This window comes from Salvelinus sp. IW2-2015, linkage group LG18 (assembly GCF_002910315.2).
Source record: "Salvelinus sp. IW2-2015 linkage group LG18, ASM291031v2, whole genome shotgun sequence".
Classification (NCBI taxonomy): domain Eukaryota; kingdom Metazoa; phylum Chordata; class Actinopteri; order Salmoniformes; family Salmonidae; genus Salvelinus; species Salvelinus sp. IW2-2015.
The window spans coordinates 58638735-58666727 of record NC_036858.1 but is presented as its reverse complement, the minus strand read 5'-3'; the positions used below and the strand labels follow the sequence as shown (position 1 = coordinate 58666727).

The following is a 27993-nucleotide window of genomic DNA, read 5'->3' as shown; positions in this document are numbered from 1 at the left end:
CTTGTCTACTCTTTTTCTTTCTTTCTTTCTTTCTTTCTTTCTTTCTTTCTTTCTTTCTTTCTTTCTTTCTTTCTTTCTTTCTTTCTTTCTTTCTTTCTTTCTTTCTTTCTTATTGAACTTACCCCCTCTCTTTAGTGTGTATCACTCCCCTAGCAACAAGAAATAACTGACACAGTGAGTACTAAGCCGGGGCTGCTAATCCTCTCCTGCCTTAGCCCCCCTTTCCCCGCACTCCTCCTCCTTTCCCCCACTCCTCCTTTCCCAGGGCCTCTGCCAAGGTTACAACAGCGATGGGAGAAGGGAGGCGAAACAAGAACAGCAGGGGAGGGACATGCAGTATGCATGAGAGGCTCCGTTGAGGAGAGAGAGACAGATCAGCAGAATTGCTTCTCCAGCTGAGCAACTGGATAAAACTGCCAATAAAACTTTGCACCCTGCCATGCTAACATCAGTCCGGACCCTTTGTGTTCAGGGTACAATGTGCAGGCTGATTTCCTCAGAGTCTGGACGCTGCCTATGAGTCTGTCCGTACAGCCGCTGGACACACCGAGCAGTCGCTTTTACTTTAGTTTGTTGTCGGCCAGGAGGGAAGCACAAAAGGAGCTGACATGCAGAATGTACCAGAGGAGTGGAGGGAAGAACAGAGCATGGGAGGAGGAAGAGACAAAGATGTTAAACCGTGGGAGGGTAGAGAGGCCTTGTTCCAAAGGAACACCGGTAACTCCAAACAGGACATGTCCACAGGGAAAGAGAAGAAAAATGGAGAAATGATGAACGGAGGGGGAAAGGGGATGGAGGGGACGGATAAAGAGTCGCTGATGATGGAGCTGACACGTCTGGTTCAGAAGACAGTGAAGGAGAGTAGCTGGTGGGAGCGGAGAGGCATCGACATCACTATCCTGGCCCTCGCCTTTCTCCTGCTACCCCCAGGTAATCTATACACCCGTCTTACACACTTCATACACCCATATCACATACTTCATAAACCCGCCTCACACACTTCATACACCCATATCATACACTTCATAAACCATCTCACACACTTCATAACCCATCTCACACACTTCATAAACCCCTCACACACTTTCAACACCATATCAACCTTCATAAACCATCACACACTTCATAAACCCATCTCACACACATTCATAAACCGCCTCACACACTTCATACACCCGTCTCACACACTTCATACACACCCATCTCAACACTTCATAAACCCATCTCACACACTTCATAAACCCATCTCACACACTTCATACACCCATCTCACACACTTCATAAACCCATCTCACACACTTCATAAACCCGTCTCACACACTTCATACACCAGTCTCACACACTTCATACACACGTTTCACACACCTTATAGTCCTTATCAAGGCCAACATATGGTATGCTATTACATGTTTATATATTGTAGGTTTACCACATTCAGTTCATCCTACCTACATCTACCTACATCTACCTGCACACCACAATACATACACCTGTCTCACACTTTATAGTGGTCCTCTGTAGCTCAGAGGACACACTGGTTAAACCAGTTTTTCTCACTGGGTATTAGCCTGGTTAAACCAGATTGAACGATGGGATCAATAATGAGAGCAGGATTCAGTCTGATTTAGTCAGGCTAAAGTCTTTATAAAAGGTAAGAATATGTTTGTATAGTTTTACCACATACCGTGTAACATGCAGATTTGTTCTAAATACACAGGACATTATGTTATTAATACATTGTGCCAATATTAGATCTTGAGCACTAACCTGGAACTTGATGTTGAGACAGGGACAGAGCAGAAATAAACATGTTCTAATGTATAAGTAGACCAGTACATGGCCTCAATTAAATACTGATTTCAACAAGGCTGCACACACACCATACACATGCTTGATGTCTGATACTCCCTTGTCCTATCTGGGTCTGTGACCTCTTTCTAGGTCAGTGTGACTGGTATGTCACCAGAGGCTGTGCTTAATTTGACAGCTTGATAACACACCCATCTAGGTTCATTGTTTGATTATCTTTGGAAATCAAAGTCTTTAGATTCTAAATGCTGTTATATTTATGATTAGAAAATTGCTTTACATGCTCTCCAATACCTATTTCAGATTTTTTATTGAACCTTTATTCATCCAGGAAAATACATAGCTCAAAACACAAAGATCAGCCATGCAAATACATAGTTGTATCATTTTAGTGTAAGTCACTTTGTAGTCTTCTAGGTCCATTATTTAGATATTGGTCCTAGTTCTTTCTCATGTTGGCATGACAACTTTGCAGGAGCAACCTATACTGTGATGATAACCTGCACCCCTCCCTCACAACATGTACCCCCTCCCATCCCAACACCTCCCAAGTAGCGATCAAGTTACCCTCTTTCATCTGAGCATCTCCTTTCAGTGCTGGAACCCACACCTTGGTACCGCAGTAGGGAGGCGGCCTGGCATGGGCGGGCTCCCAGATAACAGACTGTTTCCTGACTGTGTTCCGGGGAGGGAGGGAGGTCATCCAACACTGTGAACAAAGCCATAAAACCTACCAGCTCTCACAGTCTCACGTCAGAATTAGATGTTCATCCATGTTCCTCAAAGGTCAAATTTCAAATTTGTTCCAAACGTCAAATTTCAAAGTGTTTAAGGTTAAGTTTAGGCATTAACTCCACATTTTTTATGTTAGGGTTGGGTTCTGGCATTAACTACAAATTCTTAAGGTTAGACATTAACTCCAAATGGTTAAGGTAAGTAAAGATTTGGGATAGAAACCTTATATCACTGGATTTGAACTTGCAACCTTTGGAATGATTGGCAGATCGTCCACAACTCCTTAGCGAAACCGAAACCTACTTGAAGATGACAGTGCTCACTGTTGCCCCTAGTGGCCAGTTTCCATGTTCTCCTGATGTCCTCAGACATTTTTGGACGTCAAATAGTGATTTGTATCACGGGTGACCTGGCTGCATAAAACATCCCCTCCCTAGACCGGCGTGTGTTAACATACAAACACAGGAAGGGGAGTGAGAAAACCCCTGTACTAAAACATGAAGGATTATGGCTGTAAATTAATCCCAGATATTTTTTATTTTACTTTTTTATTTATTTCACCTTTATTTAACCAGGTAGGCTAGTTGAGAACAAGTTCTCATTTACAACTGCGACCTGGCCAAGATAAAGCAAAACAGTGAGACACAAACAACAACACAGAGTTACACATGGAATAAACAAACATGCAGTCAATAATACAATAGAAAGGTCTATATACAGTGTGTGCAAAGGAGGTAGGATAAGGGAGGTAAGGCAATAAATAGGCCATAATGGCGAAATAATTACCATATAGCAATTAAACAATGGAGTGATAGATGTGCAGAAGATGAGTGTGCAAGTAAAGATACTGGGATGCAAAGGAGCAAAAAAATAAATAAAAATAACTGTATGGGGGATGAGGTAGTTGGATGGGCTATTTACAGGTGGGCTATGTACAGGTGCAGTGATCTGTGAGCTGCTCTGACAGCTGGCGCTTAAAGTTAGTGAGGGAGATATGAGTCTCCAGCTTCAGTGATTTTTGCAGTTCATTCCAATCATCGAAATGGTCGGTGATCTGTTTGTTAACTTGGCTTTCGAAGACCTTAGAAAGGCAGGGTAGGATAGATATAGGACTGTAGCAGTTTGGGTCTAGAGTGTCTCCCCCTTTGAAGAGGAGGATGACCGGGGCAGCTTTCCAATCTTTGGGGATCTCAGACGATACGAAAGAGAGTTTGAACATGCTAGTAATAGTAGTAATATGGGGTTGCAACAATTTCAGAGGATAATTTTAGAAAGAGAGGGTCCAGATTGTCTGGCCCAGCTGATTTGTAGGGGTCCAGATTTTGCAGTTCTTTCAGAACATCAGCTATCTGGATTTGGGTGAAGGAGAAATGGGGGAGGCTTGGGCAAGTTTCTGAGGGGGGTGCAGGCCTGTTGACCGGGGTAGGGGTAGCCAGGTGGAAAGCAAGGCTAGCCGTAGAAAAATGCTCAATTATCATGGATTTATCGGTGGTGACAGTGTTTCCTAGCCTCAGTCAGTGGGCAGCTGGGAGGAGGTGCTCTTATTCTCCATGGACTTTACAGTGTCCCAGAACTTTTTGGAGTTTGTGCTACAGGATGCAAATTTCTGTGTGAAAAAGCTAGCCTTTGCTTTCCTAACTACCTGTGTGTATTGGTTCCTAACTTCCCTGAAAAGTTGCAGATGTCAGTCATCTGGCCAAGCAAGGTCACCACAGGAGAAAGATCAGGAACAACCACATGCTTGACTGCAGAACAGAATGTTCAAGGAACCTGTTCTAGAATGTGTTTCAAATGGCAGGTGTAGAGTAGAGTGGAACATTGTCTATTGTTTGGCAAGACAATGACCATAGGAGTTGGCTAGACCGCACAAACAGATCTGGAACCAGGCTAATGCTAACATATATATGCTTACCATATGTATTCTACAGATCTAAGCTACTCTCCATATTGTGGAATATTTGCATTTAGAATCAAATCAAATGTATTTATATAGCCCTTCTTACATCAGCTGATATCTCAAAGTGCTGTACAGAAACCCAGTCTAAAACCCCAAACAGCAAGCAATGCAGGTGTAGAAGCACAGTGGCTAGGAAAAACTCCCTAGCAAGGCCAAAACCTAGGAAGAAACCTAGAGAGGAACCAGGCTATGAGGGGTGGCCAGTCCTCTTCCGGCTGTGCCGGGTGGAGATTATAACAGAACATGGCCAAGATTTTCAAATGTTCATAAATGACCAGCATGGTCAAATAATAATAATCACAGTAGTTGTCGAGGGTGCAGCAAGTCAGCACCTCAGGAGTAAATGTCAGTTGGCTTTTCATAGCCGATCATCAGAGTGTTTCTACCGCTCCTGCTGTCTCTAGAGAGGTAGCATGTCCGGTGAACAGGTCAGGGTTCCATAGCCGCAGGCAGAACAGTTGAAACTGGAGCAGCAGCACGGCCAGGTGGACTGGGGACAGCAAGGAGTCATCATGCCAGTGTCATGACGTTGCCTGTTTGGGTATAGCAAGCCCCATCCCCCTCTCCCTGCCACTCCCTGCCTCCCCCTTTCCTCCTACAACTAGGCAGCTGTGGTCAAAGAGAGGTCGTAAATTCCTGAGTAGAAGACCCTGGCCATGCAGTATAGCAGAGGGTACACTTTCATAGAGAACAAAGGGATTTCTTCCACCTCACAGAACTTGAGGTACGAACAGATTTCATGTTCCGGAAAAAGTATAAAAGATCGGTGAAGATTCCAGCTAGGAACTGGTCCGTTTGTCACAACTTGGGAAACTCATGGGAGACTGTGTGGCTACATTACCATACCGCTGTTTATATAATAGCCTCAGATATGAGGTTTACATCTAATTGTTGTATAAGATGAATGAGTGAGTATGATACTGTTTGTATAATTGTGTAATATGATTTTGGACTGTTTAATGAAGAAAAATACAATTCCCTTTTGATTTGAACTAAATCCGAGGACCGCCCCTGAGCCCAGTTAGGGTCAGACATCCTGGGACAGCCCCTTTCTGCAATTCCGAATAAAAACCCAACTCTGAGAAATTATCACTAGACCATGTTTTTCTCCATTAGGAGGGGAACGAAGGTTGTGTACCATTGCTGAATCTTTTAACCATKCCACGTGGTTAAACTCTTAGACTATACCGACAGAATAAGAACACGTTTTTGATATTGATTACTAGTCTGCAGCTAGGAATTCGGTATCATTGAAGGCGAAGAACGACAACCGCCGAAACATCCATTCTATAACGAATGTCACTCTGAACTATCCACAATAACCACAACAGAGAGAGGGAGAGAGCGGACGAAACTCTCCAACAGAAACTAACTTTTCACCAGCGATCAAGACGACACACTGAGCGTAAATATATATATATTGATTGCAATTGTTCCCGAATGAGTGAGCGTTCATGTGTAAAGGATTAGCATGTCAATTGTTATAATTATGAACTCAGTAGTGACTTCTTGGTCGACCCCCCCAATTCCCTTTTGTCTAACAAGCCGCCATGCCGGTTTAGCCCACTAGGGCATATTCTCCTATCATTTCATGTAACCATTTTAAGGTTGTTTGTTTGTTTATGCATTTCTGTGAATTATTTAGTTAGTAATAAATAAATGATTTAAGACAATTGATGTATGGATGACTCATAGTGAAGACTGGGTTCGTGCAGATAACCAACAATTTACGACYTTTGGAATGAGACTAACGTGAGGTAAAATAAATAAATCATTAATCAGAAGACTATCGATCAGATATGAAAATATCTGAAAGGTTATATTGGGAAATTATAACTTTGTAATCTGAATACTTTCCCTGGTGCCCCAACTTCCTAGTTAATTAGTTACGTTATTATTTAGTTGATCGCGTAATAACTAATTACAGAGAATCTTTGATAAAAACTATAAGTCTTCAGTTTAATGATCGTAAAGACACAACACCAGGTAGTCCTGAGGCATGGTCCTAGGGCTCAGGTCCTCCGAGAGAGAGAAAGAAAGAGAGAAAGAGAGAAAGAGAGAGCATACTTAAATTCACACAGGACACCGGATAAGACAGGAGAAGTACTCCAGATATAACAAACTGACCCTAGCCCCCCGACACATAAACTACTGCAGCATAAATACTGGAGGCTGAGACAGGATGTGTCAGGAGACACTGTGGCCCCATTCGATGATATTTAGAACAACGTGTAAACTTGTTATCCTTTGTTTGACTCCTATTCCCTCCCCTTGCCCTCATCCCTCTCTCCTCATCTCCTTGTCTCCTCAACCCCATCTCCCCCTCTCTCCTCATCCCCATCTCCCCCTCTCCTCATCTCCTTGTCTCCTCAACCCCATCTCCCCCTCTCCTTAACCCCATCTCCTATCTCCGTCTCTCCTCCAGCATTCCTGCTGCTTGGTTCATCCCAGGCCCTGGTGTTTGTCCTGGGCATGGTGCTGATGGGCGTGTCCCATGCTGTCATCACCATCAAGGGGACCCATCTGGCAAGTCACGGATCGCTGAGCGAGTCCCCTACCTGGGCCGATGTCTGGGCTGTGTTTTTCATAGAAGTAAGAGAGAGAGGGAGAGAGAGAGAGAGAGGGGATTGTTAAGGGAGGGAGGGACGGAGAGAGAGTGAACTTCCTGTTAGCTAAAGTGTTACATCAATGAATTCCGCCACAGTAGCTAAATCAAGCTGGATTGTTAATCTCTCTTGAATTTGGGTTACTTTTGTTCATTGACCCTACATTTTATCCTCTCACCAGACATTATATTACAGATGAGGACGYCAGGTAGCCTAGTGTTTAGGAGCGCTGGGCCAGAAACAAAATGGTCGCTGGATTGATTCCCCTTGACAACCATGTGAAAAATCTGTCAATATGCCCTTGAGCTAGGCACTTAACTCTAATTGCCCCTGTAAATCACTCTGGATAAGAGTGTCTACTAAAATGTAATAACATAACTGCTGGACTTTGTCCTTAATTTGGCCTGTTTTTTCAAGCTAGTCATTCAGCTATCAGTCACTCACGTGTCAAGTATCTATGTTCATGACACACTTGTCTGGATATCGATCCTCATGTCTGTGTCATTCTCTTCCATAGTGCCCTATGAAAATATAAACATTTTCTAGTGTTGTTTCATCACACATCTTGATCACAAGTCTGTCTGTCTGTCTGTCTGTCTGTCTGTCTGTCTGTCTGTCTGTCTGTCTGTCTGTCTGTCTGTCTGTCTGTCTGTCTGTCTGTCTGTCTGTGTCGGTGTGTGGGTCGTTCACAGCGAGGGCAGGTGTAACAGGCCACATTAAGATGCACCATGCCCACACCAACGTGATCGGCCTGGGTGACTCCAGCACCTGGAAGATACCCTACCTGCCCCGGGGTGTATACCTGTTCATTGCCCCCCTGGCTGTACCTGTTATCACTCCTCTGGTGGCACTAGGTGAGGCACAGCCAGGGTCTGTGTGTATGTTTTTCCAGGTGTCTACCTGTTCACTATCTAAGACACATAATGCTCTGTCTCTGTTATGTTGCTGTTGTTTTGAAACATGAACATGTTGATASAGTGCTTTCGGAAAGTATTCAGACCTCTTGACGTTTWCCAAWTTTTTTTCAGGTTACAGCCTTGTTCAAAAATTGATTACATTGTTTTTTTTTATCTCATCAATCTACAAACAATACCCTATAATGACAAATCTACAAACAATACCCTATATGCCTTAGCATACTGTAGATTCTACAAGAGTCTGAAACTTTATTGGAGGGATGCGCACTATTCTTCCACATAGAAATTCCATAATTTGGTGTTTTGTTGATGGTGTTGGAAAACGCTGTCTCAGGCGCCGCTCCAGAATCTCCCTTAAGTAGTGATGTTACGTTTTATACTGGAGCTCCGAGGCCTACATCGAAATCGCCAACGCCTCGATCACACCTACAAGGTCATTGTGCAAAATGGTATGCAGCCTTATCTGGATATGTGTGCAACAAAAGCTAAACATTCACCATCTGCTGCCATTTCTGTCAAGCTGTCTACACATACAATTTGTTTGATAAATCCAAAATATGCACCACACAGAACCAGTAGCGGTGTGTGGGTAAAATCACTGGGGAAGCCAAGGCAGAAAAAAACATGTGTTGTGATAATTGCGTTGTTTGCTCTACAACCTGTTAGTTCATATGAATTGCAACCGTAGCATATGCCTAAGGCCTAGACAATAAGAAGACACAGTGGCAGAACACATTTAACTACACATTTGTTTCATCACAAAACCGGAGAGCAACCTCTGTTCGGTGAAGTCCACAAAGCATATTGTATGTAACAGACAGTTACATGACCTACAGCATGGTCAAGAAAGTTCATGTTTCCAACATTTTCAGACTAATAAACAACCATGGAGAGTTACTGCAAGTTGCAAAGAAAGCAGGATCTGCCTCCACTATTCCAGCACCATTTCAACTTCCACATTCCAAAATCATKAAATTACCTATGCTCTAATACAGCGACAACTAAATGATACCAAAAATGATTTAGTCCAATCAACGTAAGCTACAGTAAATATGCTGTCCATGGTTCAGATTTGTGTGTGTGTGCATTTGTGCAAGTAGAAAAAACATGTTGACTCACTCTACTTGTAGAGAAACGCCAATGCCATCCTCCTCTATTTCATGTTGAAGAAACAGACTATGACTTTTATTTTTTGTTGTCCTAGGCTACCTTGCTAAAATGCTTGGTCGCTAGCCTAATTTCCTTTCATGGGAAATGTTAGCTAGTTATTAACATTAGCCTTCTACATCTTGCTACATATTGAACTTCCATCCTCTCAGTCCAGGGGCACAATGTATTTTATGGTTGGATCAGAATCGCCATTATAATCATTGGCCAGTACGGAGAATTACAGTTGAAGTCGGAAGTTTACATACACCTTAGCCAAATACATTTAAACTCAGTTTTTCACAATTCCTGACATTTAATCATTGTAAAAATTCCCTGTCTTAGGTCAGTTAGGATCACCACTTTATTTTAAGAATGTGAAATGTCATTATAATAGTAGAGAGAATGATTTTTACATTGTTTAACTTGGGTGAAATGTTTCTGGTAGCCTTCCACAAGCTTCCCACAATAAGTTGGGTGAATTTTGGCCCATTCCTCCTGACAGAGCTGGTGTACCTGAGTCAGGTTGTAACGCTCATCGTTAGGTGGAAGAGAGGAGGACCAAATTGCAGCGTGGTACGTTTCCATATTTATTGGAATACTTAACAAGACGAACAAAACAATAAACAGAAAATGAAACTAACGACGCTACAGACCTGAACATGTGAACATAGAGACAACGAACGCAACGAACAGGAACAATCACCCACAAACAAACAGTGAGAACAGCCTACCTAAATATGGTTCCTAATCAGAGGAAACGTAAAACACCTGCCCCTGATTGAGAACCATATCAGGCTAGTTGACAACCCTAAACCAAACATAGAAACACATAACATAGAATGCCCACCCAGCTCACGTCCTGACCAACTAAACAAGACTAAACAAAGGAAATAAGGTCAGGAACGTGACACAGGTTTGTAGGCCTCCTTGCTCGCACACGCTTTTTCAGTTTTGCCCACCAATTTTCTATAGGATTGAGGTCAGGGCTTTGTGATGGCCACTCCAATAACTTGACTTTGTTGTCCTTAAGCCATTTTGCCACAACTTTGGAAGTATGATTGGGGTCATTGTCCATTTGGAAGACCATTTGCGACCAAGCTTTAACTTTCTGACTGATGTCTTGAGATGTTGCTTCAATATATCCCATAATTTCCTCCCTCATGATGCCATCTATTTTGTGAAGTGCACAGTCCCTCCTGCAGCAAAGCACCCCACAACATGATGCTGCACCCCGTGCTTCATGGTTGGGATGGTGTTCTTCGGCTTGCAAGCTCCCCCTTTTCCTCCAAACATAACGATGGTCATTATGGCCAAACAGGTCTATTTTTTGTTTCATCAGACCAGAGGACATTTCTCCAAAAACGATGATCTTTGTCCCCATGTGCAGTTGCAAACCGTAGTCAGGCTTTTTATGGCGGTTTTGGAGCAGTGGCTTCTTACTGGCTGAGCGGCCTAACAGGTTATGTCGACATAGGACTCCTTTTACTGTGGATATAGATACTTTTGTACCTGTTTCCTCCAGCATCTTCACAAGGTCCTTTGCTGTTGTTCTGGGATTGATTTGCACTTTTCGCACCAAAGTACTTCATCTCTAGGTAACAGAACACGTCTCCTTCCTGAGCGGTATGACGGCTGCATGGTCCCATGGTGTTTATACTTGCGTACTATTGTTTGTACAGATGAACTTGGACCTTTAGGCATTTGAAATTGCTCCCAAGGATGAATCAGACTTGTGGAGGTCATATATTTCTTCTGAGGTTGTCAGGACCCGGTGCGAGAACAGTCACTAATAATCGTAAGAACCCAGAAGATGAGGCAGACACAGCAGTACTAGAGATGGTGGTTAATTAAAGAACAAAATCTTCAGGCAAAGAAACTAAATCCACAATGTCCAAAAATAAAGCCAAGAGGCACAAAATGGAAATCCTCCAAAATACAAAGAAACTCCACAAAGTGGGAAAAACAGCAGGGAAAAACAAACCTCAAAAGACTACTCAAATAATACACAAGAACTAAACCAGAGAACCTCTGGAAAATCCAACAAGAGAAATATCTATATAAAACAAGGCTTGGGCTGGGTGCTAACTACAAACACTGAGCAAGGAACTGAGGAACACACAGGGTTTAAATACTAACAAGGGAATGACCTACAGGTGCAAACAATAATTAGAGCAAGAAAAACAAAAGGTACAAAAAAGGTGCAATGGGGACATCTAGTGACCAAAACCGACAGTCTTGGCCAAAACTGACAGAGGTCTTGGCTGATTTCTTTTGATTTTCCCATGATGTCAAGCAAAGAGGCACTGAGTTTGAAGGTAGGCCTTGAAATACATCAACAGGTACACCTCCAATTGACTCAAATTATGTCAATTAGCCTATCAGAAGCTTCTAAAGCCATGACATCATTTTCTGGAATTTTCCGGCTGTTTAAAGGCACAGTCAACTTAGTACTATGTAAACTTCTGACCCACTGGAATTGTGATACAGTGAATTATAAGTGAAATAATTTGTCTGTAAACAATTGTTGGAAAAATTACTTGTGTCATGCACAAAGTAGATGTCCTAACCGACTTGCCAAAACTATAGTTTGTTAACAAGAAATGTGTGGAGTGGTTGAAAAACGAGTTTTATTGACTCCAACCAAAGTGTATGTAAACTTCTGACTTCAAATGTAAGTAAAACCACAAGTCCAAATCCCTACCTCCATCTGTGGCTAATTTAGGATAGGGCCAATTTTAGCTAGCTAGCTACCAGAGGACAACAAAACAACAAGATGTTTCTATCGATGACGTATTTCTCTGAAGCTTCCCTGAAAGCTTCAGGGAAGTCCTCTGGTAGCTAGCTAGCTCACTCAGTTTAGCTCAATGCAGATTGGCTATTATTTTATTTAAAAAATGTATTTCAAGGGAGGCCAAATGCTCGCTGGCTTTCCTTGCATTCATTACCTATGAGGCAAAAATGTCATACTCTTTATGACCAGACTGCATCAGATAGATGGCCTACACATTCAGAGAGAAAGGGGTGCTGTTTTGCTTTCTCCGGTGTGATACATTCAGAGATTAAATTAAATGTTATGCTTTTTTCTTGGTAAAATTTGCAAATTGCAATGCAAATTGTCCGGGAAGCCATTTGATTACCTGTTCAGGAGTCTTATGGCTTGGGGGTAAAAAACTGTTGAGAAGCCTTTTTGTCCTAGACTTGGCACTCCGGTACCACTTGCCATGCGGTAGTAGAGAGAAGAGTCTATGACTGGGGTGGGGTCTTTGACAATTTTTAGGGCCTTCCTCTGACACCGTCTGGTGTAGAGGTCCTGGATGGCAGGCAGCTTAGCCCCAGTGATGTACTGGGCTGTACGCACTACCCTCTGTAGTGCCTTGCGGTCGGAGTCCGAGCAATTGCGGTACCAGGCAGTGATGCAACCAGTCAGGATGCTCTCAATGTTGCAGCTGTAGAACCTTTTGAGGATCTGAGGATCCATGCCAAATCTTTTTAGTTTCCTGAGGGGGAATAGGCTTTGTCGTTCCCTCTTCATGACTGTCTTGGGACCATTCTAGTTTGTTGGTGATGTGGACACCAAGGAACTTGAAGCTCTCAACCTGCTCCATTACAGCCCCGTTGATGAGAATGGGGGCATGGTCGGTCCTCCTTTTCCTGAAGTGCACAATCATCTCCTTAGTCTTGGTTACGTTGAGGGATAGGTTGTTATTCTGGCACAACCCGGCCAGGTCTCTGACCTCCTCCCTATAGGCTGACTCGTCGTTGTCGGTGATCAGGCCTACCACTGTTGTGTCGTCTGCAAACTTAATGATTGTGTTGGAGTCGTGCCTGGCCATGCAGTCGTGGGTGAACAGGGAGTACAGGAGGGGACTGAGCATATAATCCAGAAGGCGAGGTCAGTACAGGTACATCAAAGCTGGGACCGAGAGACTGAAAAACAGCTTCTATCTCAAGGCCATCAGACTGTTAACAGCTATCACTAACATTGAGTGGCTTCTGCCAACATACTGACTCAAATCTCTAACCACTTTAATAATAAAAAAATGGATGTAATAAATGTATCACTAGTCACTTTAAACAATGCCACTTTATATAATGTTTCCATACCCTACATTACTCATCTCATATACTATACTGTACTCTATACCATCTACTGCATCTTGCCTATGCCGTCCGGCCAACGCTCATCCATATATTTATATGTACATATTCTATATGTACATATTCTTATTCATTCCTTTACACTTGTGTGTATTAGGTAGTTGTTGTGAAATTGTTAGATTACTTGTTAGATATTACTGCATGGTCGGAACAAGAAGCACAAGCATTTCACTACACTCGCATTAACATCTGCTAACCATGTGTATGTGACCAATACAATTTGATTTGATTTGAGCTTTGAGGGTACTATGGTGTTGAACGCTGAGCTGTAGTCAATGAATAGCATTCTCACATAGGTGTTTATTTTGTCCAGGTGGGAAAAGGCAGTGTGGAGTGCYATTGCAGATTGCATCATCTGTGGATCTGTTTGGGCGGTATGCAAATTGGAGTGGGTCTAGGGTTTCTGGATTAATGGTGTTGATGTGAGCCATTACCAGCCTTTCAAAGCACTWKATGGCTACAGATGTGAGTGCTACGGGTCTATATTCATTTAGACAGGTTGCCTTCGTGTTCTTGGGCACAGGGACTATGGTGGTCTGCTTGAAACATGTTGGTATTACAGACTCAATCAGGGACATGTTGAAAATGTCAGTGAAGACACCTGCCAGTTAGTCAGCACATGCCCAGAGCACATGCCCTGGTAATCCGTCTGGCCCCGCAGCCTTGTGAATGTTGACCTGTTTAAAGGTCTTACTCACATCGGCTACGGAGAGCGTGATCACACAGTCGTCCGGAACAGCTGATACTCTCATGAATGCCTCAGTTTTGCTTGCCTCGAAGTGAGCATAGAAGTGATTTAGCTCGTRTGGTAGGCTCGTGTCACTGGGCAGCTCGCGGCTGTGCTTCCCTTTGTAGTCTGTAATAATTTGCAAGCCCTGCCACATAAGACGAGCGTCGGAGCCGGTGTAGTACGATTCAATCTTAGCCCTGTATTGACCCTTTGCCTGTTTGATGGTTCGTCGCAGGGCATAGCAGGATATTTTATAAGCTTCCGGGTTAGAATCCCGCACCTTGAAAGCGGCAGCTCTACCCTTTAGCTCAGTGCGAATGTTGCCTTTAATCCATGGCTTCTGGTTTGGGTATGTACGTACAGTCAATGTGGGGACGACGTCCTCGATGCACTTATTGATAAAGCCGGTGACTGATGTGGTGTACTCCTCAATGCCATCGGAAGAATCCCGGAACATGTTCCAGTCTGTGACAGCAAAACAGTCCTGTAGTTTAGCATCTGCTTCATCTGACCATTTTTTTTATAGTCACTGGTGCTTCCTGCTTTAATGTTTGCTTGTAAGCAGGAATCAGGAGGATAGAATTGTGGTCGGATTTATCAAATGGAGGGCGAGGGAGAGCTTTGTACGGGTCTCTGTGTGGAGTACAGGTGATCTAGAATTTTTTTCCTTCTGGTTGCATATTTAACATGTTGATGGAAATTAGGTAGAACTGATTTAAGTTTCCCTGTATTAAAGTCTCCGGCCACTAGGAGCGCCGCCTCTGGCTGAGTGGTTTCCTGTTTGCTTAAATCAGTTCTACCTAATTTCCATCAACATGTTAAATGTGCAACCAGAAGGAAAAACATTCTAGATCACCTGTACTCCACACAGAGACCCGTACAAAGCTCTCCCTCGCCCTTCATTTCCTTATACAGCTGACTAACTGCGGTCTTAGTGCCAGCATCCGTCTGTGGTGGTAAATAAACAGCCACTAAAAGTATAGCTGAAAACTCTCTAGGCAAGTAGTGTGGTCTGCAATTTATCACAAGATACTCTACCTCAGGCAAGCAAAATCTAGAGACTTCCTTAGATTTCGTGCACCAGCTGTTGTTTACAAATATGCACAGACCGCCCCCCCTCGTCTTACCGGAGTGTGCTGTTCTATCTTGCCGGTGTAGGGTATATCCCGCTAGCTGAATATCCATGTCATCATTCAGCCACTATTCCGTGAAACATAAGATATTTCAGTTTTTGATGTCCCGTTGGTTGGATATTCGTGATCGTACCTCGTCTAATTTATTGTCCAATGATTGCACGTTGGCGAGRAATATTGACGGTAACGGCAGCTTTCCCACTCGCCTTCTGCGGATCCTTACGAGGCATCCCGCTCTGTGTCCTCTGTACCTGCGTCTCTTCCTCTTGCAAATAACTGGGATGTTGGCCTTGTCGGGTGTTCGGAGAATGTCCTGTGCGTCCTGCTTGTTGAAGAAAAAATCCTTGTCTAATCCGAGGTGAGTGATCGCTGTCCTGTATCCAGAAGCTCTTTTTTTTGCCGTAAGATACGGTTGCAGAAACATTATGTACAAATAACGCAAAAAACTCCCACATAATAGCATATTTGGTTGGGCGCCCGTAAAACTGCTGCCATTTCTTTTGGCGCCATTTTAGAAGAGACCTCTTCTACTTTTATTTATGAGAGGTATTGACATGTTGAATGCACCGAGCTGTCTGTCTGAACTACTGGCACACAGCTCGGACACCCATGCATACCCCACAAGACATGCCACAAGAGGTCTCTTCGCAGTCCCCAAGTCCAGAACAGACTATGGGAGGCACACAGTACTGCATAGAGCCATGACTACATGGAGCTCTATTCCACATCAAGTAACTGACGCAAGCAGTAAAATTAGATTTAAAAAACACCTTATGGAACAGCGGGGACTGTGAAGCAACACAAACATTGGCACAGACGCGTGCACGCGTCTGTGCCAATGTTTGTGTTGCTTGCACGCACGCCAATGTTTGTGCCAATGTTTGTGTTGCTTGCACGCACGCACGCACGCACGCACGCACGCACGCACGCACGCACGCACACACACACACACACACTGTAGATATGTGGTGGAGGAGGGGCCTGAGGGCACACAGTGTGTTGTGAAATCTGTGAATGTATTTTAATGTTTAAAAAATTGTAGAAACTTAATTTTGCTTGACCCCAGGTAGAGTAGCTGCTGCTTTGGCAGTAGCTAATGGGGATCCATAATAAATACAAAATACAAATACAAAAATCTACACTGATTGAAGTGTATTTAACAAGTGACATCAATAAGGGATCATAGATTTCACCTGGTCAGTCTATGGCATGGAAAGAGCAGGTGTTCTTAATGTTTTGTACACAGTGTATATGCAACCCTTTTTTTCATGTTGTACCAAGTAGATTTTTTTTCACTTCGGAATTACCTATCCCAAATGTCTTCAATTGGATTACAAACAATTAAATACATGGAATGGCATCAAACACTTGGAGACCATGGGTTTAATGTATTTGATACCATTCCACAATACCGCTCCAGTCTTTACCACAAGCTCGACCTCCCCAATTAAGGTGCCACCAACCTCCTGTGGTGTGTTGTAACTGACTGTGTCTGTCCCCGACAGTGACTGTATCTAACTGAGTTGTCTGTGTCCCTCTGTTATAGGTCAGCTGAAAGAGCACTCAATGGGCCAGGCCCTGAGGACAGTCCTGATGGTGTTCCTGGGGTTGTATGCTCAGTACTGGCTGTTGATCCATGTCTCTGGGTTCCAGTGTCTTTACAGCACCCTCCTCTGTATGCTGCTCTGCAGGGCTATGTTCTCCCTGCCCTACATACACGTTAACATCTTCCAAGTGAGAAAGCATGTACACACATTGATTTAGGCAAGCACACACACGCACCCTCAGCAAAGTATATAATCAATGGGTAACTGATGTTTTGGCTAGTATTATTTGGCTAGTAGGGAGCACCAGTTATGAAGGAAAAAACATCTCCTCCAATATGTTGTTTCTCCATTTGTGTTACTATTGATGGCAGCAGTCTTGTCTCCATCCTCCCCGGTACTCCCACTGTGGGTGCCTGCTTGTATTTTGTGTCACGATCGTGTGGAGGAGTGACGGACCAAAACGCAGCATGAGGAAAATAAGCCATCTTCTTTTAATTAAACGAACGAAGATGAACATGAAACGAAAACACTATTACAAACAAACGTGAAGCTAAATAACGCAAGTGCCCAGACAAGCAACAAACGTTAAACAAGACAACTACCCACAAAAGCCTACTGCCTATGGCTACCTTAAATATGGCTCCCAATCAGAGACAAATGAATGACAGCTGTCTCTGATTGAGACCCAATCTAGGCAGCCATAGACATAACTAGACAACCTAACAAWKRRRWWRCCKWWKKKKATACAACACCCATAGACTAACCAAAACACACACAACATACAATGCCCACCCCAACTCACGCCCTGACCAACTAAACAATAATCAAAATAACATAAAAATAGGTCAGGAACGTGACATTTTGTCCTATTTCACATATGTACAAGTGTGTATTAATGCACATGTGAATTTGACCCTGTACTGTTAAGACCATTGTAGAGGCATTTAACTGAATGGTGGGTCCATAGAGATAGAATAACATCTGTCTTTGGGTAGACCTCCCGCAAACAGATTATGCCAGACTCTGCATCTCATCTTCTACTACATTGCAAATGTGTCCAGGGCAGCAAAATCATGCCGACAGTTTCTCTCTGGGTATCTTTCCGTTCAATGAATCAGTGGGGGCTCACACACACACCCACACACCTTTCCATTAAACCGTTCTCTACTGTTCTGTACAGCACATCGGCCTGCCTATGTTCTCCCCGACCTGTCGGCCCAAGAGGATTTACCAGATGACCCACGGGGTTCTGAACCTTCCTCGGAACCCCCTGCTGGACTGGATCTTCGGACACTCCCTCATCAACTGTCACGTGGAACACCACCTGTTCCCCTTCCTCTCCGACAACATGTGTCTCAAGGTACAATGCAGACAACGTGCACCTCAATACAATACAACATGTGTCTCAAGGTACAATGCAGACAACGTGCACCTCAATACAAATACAAATGTGTCCAAGGTACAGAATGCAGACAACGTGCACCTCAATACAATACAACATGTTCTCAAGGTACAATGCAGACAACGTGCACCTCAATACAATAAACATGTGTCTCAAAGGTACAATGCAGACAACGTGCACCTCAATACAATACAACATGTGTCTCAAGGTACAATGCAGACAACGTGCACCTCAATACAATACAACATGTGTCTCAAGGTACAATGCAGACAACGTGCACCTCAATACAATACAACATGTGTCTCAAGGTACAATGCAGACAACGTGCCACTCAATACAATACAACATGTGTCTCAAGGTACAATGCAGACAACGTGCACCTCAATACAATACAACATGTGTCTCAAGGTACAATGCAGACAACGTGCACCTCAATACATACAACATGTGTCTCAAGGTACAATGCAGACAACGTGCACCTCAATACAATACAACATGTTCCAAGGTACAATGCAGACAACGTGCACCTCAATTACAATACAACATGTATCTCAAGGTACAATGCAGACAACGTGCACTCTCAATACAATACAACATGTATCTCAAGTATCAATGCAGACAACTGTGCATCTCAATACAATACAACATGTATCTCAAGGTACAATGCAGACAACGTGCACCTCAATACAATACAACATGTATCTCAAGGTACAATGCAGACAATGTGTATCTCAACATACAACGTGTCTTAAGGTACAATACAGACAACCAGGGTTGGGGTTAATTCCAATTATATTTCTAATTCCAAATTGAATTCTAGAATTCAAGCAGGAAGTGGAAAATGATATTGTAATTGAATTGAAATTGCAGCAATCTACATTTTTTTTATTGGKATTTAATTAGAATTTAGTCTTAATTTGATTTAAAATTGTACATTTGAACTGAACAAGAACCGTCCTTGGAATTGGAATTTAGACTGTCTTCATTTGATTGAAATTGTACATTTGAATTGAACAAGAACCATCCTTGGAATGGAAATGGAATTTAGACTGTCTGAATATTTATTGAATTGGAATTGAAGAAGAAACCATCCTTGGAATGGAATTGAAATTGAATTGGAATTTAGACTGAATTTTTATTGGAAAATAAAAACATGGAATGGAATTTTATTTTAGAATTTTAAAACTGGAATTGTGTTGTAATTGTTCAAATTCCAGTTACTGGAGGTGATGCATTTAGCATTAAAATTGAATACAAATTTTGTTTTCAGTCGATCAAGTAATTATAATTGGATACGCACATTACTAATATATACATAACATCTATATAATTATATGCAATTTCTTTATGTTTACCAATGAGGAGTTGACATGCAAAAAAATTCTGGTTAGGTTATTTTGATCCATTTAAAGAGATAGTTCACCCTAATAACATATTGGTTTCCTTACACTTAAGCAGTCTATGAACTATTACATTGTAATTTTGTAATTTGGGTGAGCTTAAAGGTGAATAATGGAAAATTTCAAAAATGTGGAGACGGGAGCAATTGCGGCCTGCAATTTGGGGCATTCCTGCATGTAGAACCCCACTTTATACTTCCATTGGTAAGTATTTAAGCTAGGACAGGCGGGAGCGGCGCTCCAGTACAGTAGGTGGCGTTAATGCATAATATTGTGGATGCCAGCCACCGATAGCTAGCCGCCGATAGACAACGGTAGCTAGCTAACCGTACATCGGTAGACAGTGTCCTTCGTCCCTGCCTGTCGGGCACTGTTTATGCAGGAACCAATGGGATGCTTGAGGGGGGGGTTGTTCATGAAGGACCCAATGGGATGCGAGGGGGGGGGGGCGTTCTTGCAGATGAAGGAAGGCCCACATGCAGGAACGCCCCGAATTGCGGGCTGCAGATGCACACTATTGAAAATGTGTCTGTGTTCCTAAACTCCTCTGACTCATTGTTGGACTGTCTGTCAAAGTGCGCACCTCTCTCACAGGGAGAGTGAGGTAGAGCGAGAGTGAGAGCTACGTCACAGGGTTATACGATCCCCCACTCACTGCAGTGCTAGATAGAACTTTGTTGAATAACACAAATGTACGACATAAATATAAAAGTTCTGTCACAGCGAAATACTATACTGAACAAAAAAACATAAATGCAACATGCAAAGATTTTCTAAGATTTTACTGAGTTACAGTTCATAAGGAAATCAGTCAATTGAAATTAATTAATTAGGCCTTAGTCTATGGATTTCACATGGCTGGGAATACAGATATGCATCTGTTGGTCACAGATACCTTAAAAAATAGTAGGGACCTGGATCAGAAAAAAACAGTCAGTATCTGGTGTGACCAGAATTTGCCTCATGCAGAGCGGGACATCTCCTTCACACACAGTTTATCAGGCTGTTGGTTGTGGCCTTTGGAATGTTGTCCCACTCCTCTTCAATGGCTGTAAGAAGTTGCTGGATATTGGCGGGAACTGGAACACGCTGTCAAACATGTCAATCCAGAGCATCCCAAACAAGCTCAATGGGTGACATGTCTGGTGAGTATGCAGGGCATGCTCACCAGACATGTCAGCTTCCAGGATTTGTGTACAGATCCTTGCGACATGGTGCCGTGCATTATCATGCCTAAACATGAGGGGGTGGCAGCGGATGAATGGTATGACAATGGGCCTCAGGATCTCGTCACGTTATTTCTGTGCATTTAAATTTCCATAGATAAAATGCAATTGTGTTTGTTGTCTGTAACTTATGCCTGGCCATACCATAACCCCACCGCCACAATGTGGCACTCTGTTCACAACAGTGACATCAGCAAACCACGTGCCCACATTCCTGCAGTCAGCATGCCAATTGCATGCCAATTGCACTCTCCCTCAAAACTTGAGACATCTGTGGCATTGTGTTGTGTGACAAAACTGCACATTTTAGAGTGGCCTTTTATTGTCCCCAGCACAAGATGCACCTGTGTACTGATCATGCTGTTTAATCATCTTCTTGATATGCCGCACCTGTCAGGTGGATGGATTATCTTGACAAAGTAGAAATGCTCACTAACAGGGATGTAAACAAATTTGTGGCCAAATTTTTTGAGAAATAAGCATTTTGTACGTATGGAAAATGTTGGGGCTCTTTTATTTCAGCGTATGAAACATGGGACTAACACTTTGCATGTTGCATTTATATTTTTGTTTAGTGTAAATTCCGGAAGTCCAATCGATTGTGAGATATGGCATATACATTTTATATGAAACATTTGGGTCGCGGGTTCACAATTGTACCTTCTATGAAACCTCTGCCAAGCAAGGAGGAAAGGAGCCAACCTAATCCCGCCTGCCACTGCAACCCCATTGGACATKATTTCACCTGCCAATCAACATTGTCCATCTTCCCTCTGACTGTATTCTCGTTGCATCGTGGGATCAGATAATTATGGCAAAATATATCTACTAAAATGAGAGTGAAACATAACGTGTGTGTGCAACATAACGTCCACTTCATAGGATAACACAGTATATGGGCTAAAAGTCTATTTTATGTAACAAATGTTTCATTAGATTGGAACTTTACTACAGTAGCCAGCTGACAGCGACATAGCCGCGTTAAGTAGTTTGGGGTGGGGGTGCTGGAAAAATGTTTTTTCCCCCGTTGCAGACGGCTATATAGGTCTACTAATATAGGACTATTAAAGGCCCAGTGCACTACTTTTGTGAAAAAATATATATTATTAAAAATATACATATTTCTTTTTCAGGGGGTGCTGCACAGTGGCGATTTTGGCATGTAAATCTTGGTGGGGCAAACTCWTTTTTTTTWTTTTTTATGCATGCCAGCAAAGCCCCTACACAACACTAAAAAATACATTAATTGGACTTTAACGGTGACAAACGGTGCCCGCAAACTGTTAGGGCCTACATAAAGCTATCCCAACAGCAGAGTCCCAACACCTTACCACTCTTACACCTGGCTATCAGCAGAGCCTTGTCTGGCAGCGAAACAGTTCATTCATCCTCATTTACTGCCTTAAAAAAAACACAGATGATATGGTTGACTTGCTTAAACAAATGTGGTTTCTACTGACAATTGAGATGTACAAACTATGGCATAAGTGGACGACGAGCGGATAAGAGGCAATCCGTAATTTCGATTAAGACATTATTAATGAGCGAGCTAGGACAGACATTATTCCGTGACTTTTAGATTACTTTCACCTTAATAAGAGGCATTAGATGAAGACAAAAATTTATGTTACCAATTGAATGACATCTATTGCAGGATAAATAAATGTTAAAGTTTACAAAGCTGGTAATATATGGATGATATATTTTACTTTATGGGTTGGTTATGTAGGCTTCTTCTAACCAATCGCTTTCTACTAATATAATAATACGATTAAATGATATCTTTACATTAAAAACCAAAGTCTATCAGAATTCCAATCATTCCAATAAATATTATACTCATTGATCTTCAAGAATAGAACTTGGACATATGGAAGTATAGGTTAGCCTAATTGTTTTACCTGAGCATGACCTAAGGACTTATTAGCCAGCACTACTCTGATGTTTATGATTTTGTTGTCATGGAGGCCTGATTGGGCTCATTGATTTGAGTTGAAAAATAAATGCTGCGCTCATGGAATGGCATAATTTGAGTACTACTGAAAAGTGCTATTTACATGTGAAAAATGAATGCCATATGCTGCATTTGCTATAGGCCTATTGTTTACCTTTTTGTTGGTGACACTTTGATATCTTGATAATATGCAGCTGTTTAAAGGGCAAATCCACAGATGAAACAACAACCAAATGGTCACAATCTCTGTTTTGGTAAAAAGCTGAGGGATGGGCCTGGAGAAATGTAACCACTCTCAGATTAATAGACAGAGCTATGGATCCAAGGACTGAACATCCGTGATATCAAAAGTACTCAATTAGTACTTGGTAGCATTATCTTTAAATCGTTTCACTTGGGTCAAACATAAAAATGTTTGACCCAAGTTAACAAATTAAAGGCAATGCTATCAAATACTTATTAAGTGTATGTAAACTTCTGACCCACTGGGAATGTGATGAAAGAAATACAATCTGAAATAAATKATTCTCTCTACTATTATTCTGACATTTCACATTCTTAAAATAAAGTAGTGATCCTAACTGACCTAAGACAGGGAATTTTTACTTGGATTAAATGTCAGGAATTGTGAAAAACTGAGTTTAAATGTATTTGGCTAAGGTGTATGTAAACTTCTGACTTCAACTGGATGTACGTGTAACTGATAGATCCACACACACTCTCACACACACACACGCACTACATGTTAATGTAAGTAAAATGTAAAGTTTCTTTGTCTATATTGTCTTTATCGTTATGTGTCGGACCCCAGTAAGACTAGCTGTCGCAATTAGCGTCGGCTAATGGGGATCCTAATAAATCAAATCCATGATCACGTCACCAGAATAAGACCTTTGATATTTATTGGAATGGAGCATCAAGCACGTCACTTTGCACATTGACCACCCTGTGAAGTTCATCATAACTTATTTAATCTGTAGCCTAATAAACTGCATGCTTTCCCTATGAGTCGTAGTGTGAGGACCACACAACATGTCATTGCGTGACTCCAAGTTTACCTCAATATTATGGTTATTACATCAATATTTGAGCATAAAAGCATTTCCACTGACATTTCTCGCACAATTCATTTTACCGAAACAAAAAGATCCCACCTTGTCTAAAGTATTTTGTTTTGTCAACATTCTTAAAGTTTATCTGACATATACTTTACTTGCATAAAAAGGTTGGATGGAAACCTGGTTACAGAAGCTTCTTTCAAGAAAATGACATTCACTTTCACCTCTAAATTATGTGGATCTTRGTGAGAACTGTTGATGTAGAAAATGGCTTTATAAAATAAATGTTGTTGATTAATATGAACCCTTTTCCTTTCCTACCTCCTCTCKTCTCAGGTAAAGCCCATCGTGTCCCAGTATCTGAAGGAGAAGGAGCTCCCATACCAYGAGGATAGCTACCTCTCCCGTCTGCAGCTCTTCTTTCACAAGTACCAGGAGCTCATGGTTTTCGCCCCTCCCATCACAGAGCTGGTGGGGGTGCAGTAATGGAGCAGAGAGGTGGAGGATGAGGCAGAGGACAGGAAACAGGGAATATACCATCTACTAACCCATGCTGCTGTGTGTAGTCACTGAATTAAGAGACTGCTACCACTGTCCTACTGTATCTAGGAGGATCATTCTTTAAGTGCACAAACTCCAACTAACTGACATTAACATAGCAATATACAGTGGGGAGAACAAGTATTTGATACACTGCCGATTTTGCAGGTTTTCCTACTTACAAAGCATGTAGAGGTCTGTAATTTTTATCATAGGTACACTTCAACTGTGAGAGACGGAATCTAAAACAAAAATAAATGCAATTTTATTACTTAAAAATCATACAATGTGATTTTCTGGATTTTTGTTTTAGATTCCGTCTCTCACAGTTGAAGTGTACCTATGATAAAAATTACAGACCTCTACAAAAACCCACTGGGCACATACCGGTTGAATCAATGTTGTTTACACGTCATTTTAATGAAATTATGTTGAACCAAAGTGGAATAGACTAATTGATGTCTGTGCCCATTGGGAACAATAATAAGGCACTTTATGGGATACATACACTACCATTCAAAAGTTTGGGGTTACTTAGAAATGTTCTTGTTTTTGAAAGAAAAGCACATTTTATGTCCATTAAAATAACATCAAATTGATCAGAAATACAGTGTAGACATTGTTAATGTTGTAAATGACTATTGAAGCTGGAAATGGCAGATTTTTTTAATGGAATATCTACGTAGGCGTACAGAGGCCCATTATCAGCAACCATCACTCCTGTGTTCCAATGGCACGTTGTGTTAGCTAATCCAATTTGTGGGTTTTATTACAGGTTCAAAATGGCCAGAAACAAAGACCTTCCTTCTGAAACTCGTCAGTCTATTCTTGTTCTGAGAAATGAAGGCTATTCCATGCGAGGAATTGCCAAGAAACTGAAGATCTCGTACAATGTGTGTACTACTCCCTTCCCAGAACAGCGCAAACTGTCTCTAACCAGAATAAAAAGAGGTGTGGGAGGCCCTGGTGCACAACTAAGCAAGAGTACAAGTACATTAGAGTGTCTAGTTTGAGAAACAGAAGCCTCACAAGTCCTCAACTGGCAGCTTCATTAAATATTACAGGCAAAGCACCAGTCTCAACGCACAGAGCGACTTACAGTAGTGAGTGCATAGTTTCATACTGGTGCCCCGTGGGAATCGAACCCGTTGCAAGCGCCATGCTCTACCAACTCTACCTTCACGGGACCAGCTCTTCACACTATAATACAGGCCAGTTTATGATCTAACATAGCAATAAAACATAACATAAACTAGGTTTACCACCAGAGGTGTGTTTCCGTCAAACAGACTAGTTGCGGATAAAAAAGTATGTGAGTGATTAGATAGTGCACATGAAAATTACTTTTGTGGTTAAGTTCCCATGTACCAAATAAAAAACACAAGTCAAATGAGTTTCCATCGCAATTTCAACTCTACCGATGGTTTTGTTACAAAAACTCTTGCACAATCTGATTTTGGCACATACTCTCTAGACAAGACTTCACTGATAAACTGGATAGGGGGTTCTGTGATGAGATATGGATAGAATGTAATTTAATTTAATAATTGGCAGCCAAGAACCGATCATCATGTCACGAGCATTCAAATAATAGCCTTCCCTCGATATTTAGCCAATTGGACATTTACATGATCACCGTGCACTTAACCACCATGTGAAGTTCATCATTACTTATTTTATCTGCCTATAAACTMTTAATGCTTTTCCACTACGTGGTGGTAGGCCCATATCGCGTGACTCCAAGTTTACTTCGATATGATGGTTATTATATCAATATTTTCTGCATAAAGGTGTTTCCATTGCCATTTCTAGCATAATTAATTTTACAGACACAAAAAGATTCCACCATGTCGAACAAAACTAACTGTCTGTTGACATTTATGAAATTGTATGGACATTTCCTGTTTCTATAAACCCTGTCGTGACCTTTTTATGTGTCAGGTAATTCTTCCGCATGAAGAACTTTGAATGACACTGAGGGGCAGCCTGAGGCTGATGCCGTGCAGGTGTTTGTACACATGCATATACACACACTCTCATTCAAATAAACACATACAAGAACACACACATACATGTAATAGTGCCATGCYCACAAACATATACAGTTGGCATTGCTGTTATGATTTTAGTTGTCCTTGATGTAGTTTGTTTTAAATGATTTTGTTTAATTCTTTTTTTGCATTGTTGTTTGCTGTTTTCTTCTGTCTTTTTCTTTTTTCTCTTTAGTTCATTCTCTTGGTTGTTGGTGCTTTGGGGGGTTCTTGGGGGTGGGGAATGGAATTAATTGTACACAGATTTCTTTCGAACTTCATGGAATTATAGACAGTTTGTGTTTGATGATTACTCTGCCAAGAGCTGTGACTTGAATAAACGAAATGACTGAGATTGCGTCACAAATGGCACCCTATTCACCACTCTATAGCCAATAAGGCTCTGGTCAAAAGTAGTGCACGATATAGGGAATAGGTTGCCATTTAGGACGTAACCTAAATGCTGCTTCAACTGACTATAAGGAGATTAGTCAAGACCTCTGAATTGACCTCTTTTTACCATAGACAGATGTTGTTGTTGTTGAGTTATGTGAGTGCCGTTTATTTTGCAGTGTCTTTAATTCGAAAGCACATCATTGTTTGCACTAATTAGATTCTATATGAAATAAATAATGTAATAATGTCRATTCAAGTGTGCCATGTTTACTTTTAAAGAAATTACATGGCAAAACAAGATCTAGCCTACCAGCTGAGACATTGTAGTTGCTACATAAAAGACCAGTTTTTATTGCAAGTAAATACCACATGGGGTTTAGATTAYAAATGCTAAATACCGGTAGGGAATAGTGGGGTATATTGACACAATGGTTAGTTGTTTCTAGGAAACACAAAATTAATCATGTGACCAAATATTTAGGAAGAGGTCATCATTTCATGGAGTCAGTCTGGTATGCAAGTTAAGTCCAAAAAACAGATTTTCACAAAGTCAGATTAATGTATTGTGTTGTAGGTTTTATTATGCGTGTATCTAAACCAAAGTAGATTGTTTTATATATCCGTTGGGGTCTCTATAAGCTACAATATGAGGTCCTAAACCTAGTATGAAAGTGCATCCTTGTAGCTGTGTGGGCTAATATAGTCAAAATGTTCGCCTTGGAGTAAGTTGAGCCAATGGCCATGGGGTAAGTTGAGCCAATGGCCACCATACAAATGATGTTATTTTGTCAGTTTAATGCATAATATGCATAGTATTTCTGCAATGTGTCATGCATATGAACTAAAAATAATGCATTTTTCTTGTTACAGAGCAGACATCATCATGCAGCGTGTATACAAATGTAGAAGTACATTCGAGAAGCAGTAAGGGATAAAAAAAATGACTGAATGACACTGAAGAGGTTTGTTTTCTTTTTTGTCAATGTACATGTCCCAGCTAGCATATTTGYTTCATTGGAAGTTGTGGGAAGAATACATTTTTGGTTTCCCATTGATCTGGTAATGAAGCCATAAGTTTCCTGACCAGTAAAACTAAAATGTTTTTTAAACGTTCTGAGATCAGAAGTGAAAATGTAGCCTGTTCTGGGAACGTTCCTTTGTAGGTTGCAGGTAGGTTCTGAGAATGTTTTACTATGGTTCCCTGAAAATTATAGGTTGTTTGAAGGAAATTAAATAGCGTTTCCTA

At 41.7% G+C, this 27993-nt stretch overlaps 1 protein-coding gene across 1 annotated transcript; it reads left to right on the top strand.

The window, feature by feature from the left end:
- The first annotated feature begins 315 nt into the window (after window positions 1-315).
- Window positions 316-26704, top strand: fads6 (fatty acid desaturase 6). Its single transcript, XM_024006707.2, has 6 exons — window positions 316-930; window positions 6927-7092; window positions 7780-7961; window positions 16741-16928; window positions 17922-18101; window positions 24118-26704. Exons 1-6 carry the CDS (start codon window positions 609-611, stop codon window positions 24265-24267), a joined length of 1188 nt encoding a protein of 395 aa, XP_023862475.1. The 5' UTR covers window positions 316-608; the 3' UTR covers window positions 24268-26704.
- Window positions 26705-27993: the final 1289 nt, after the last annotated feature.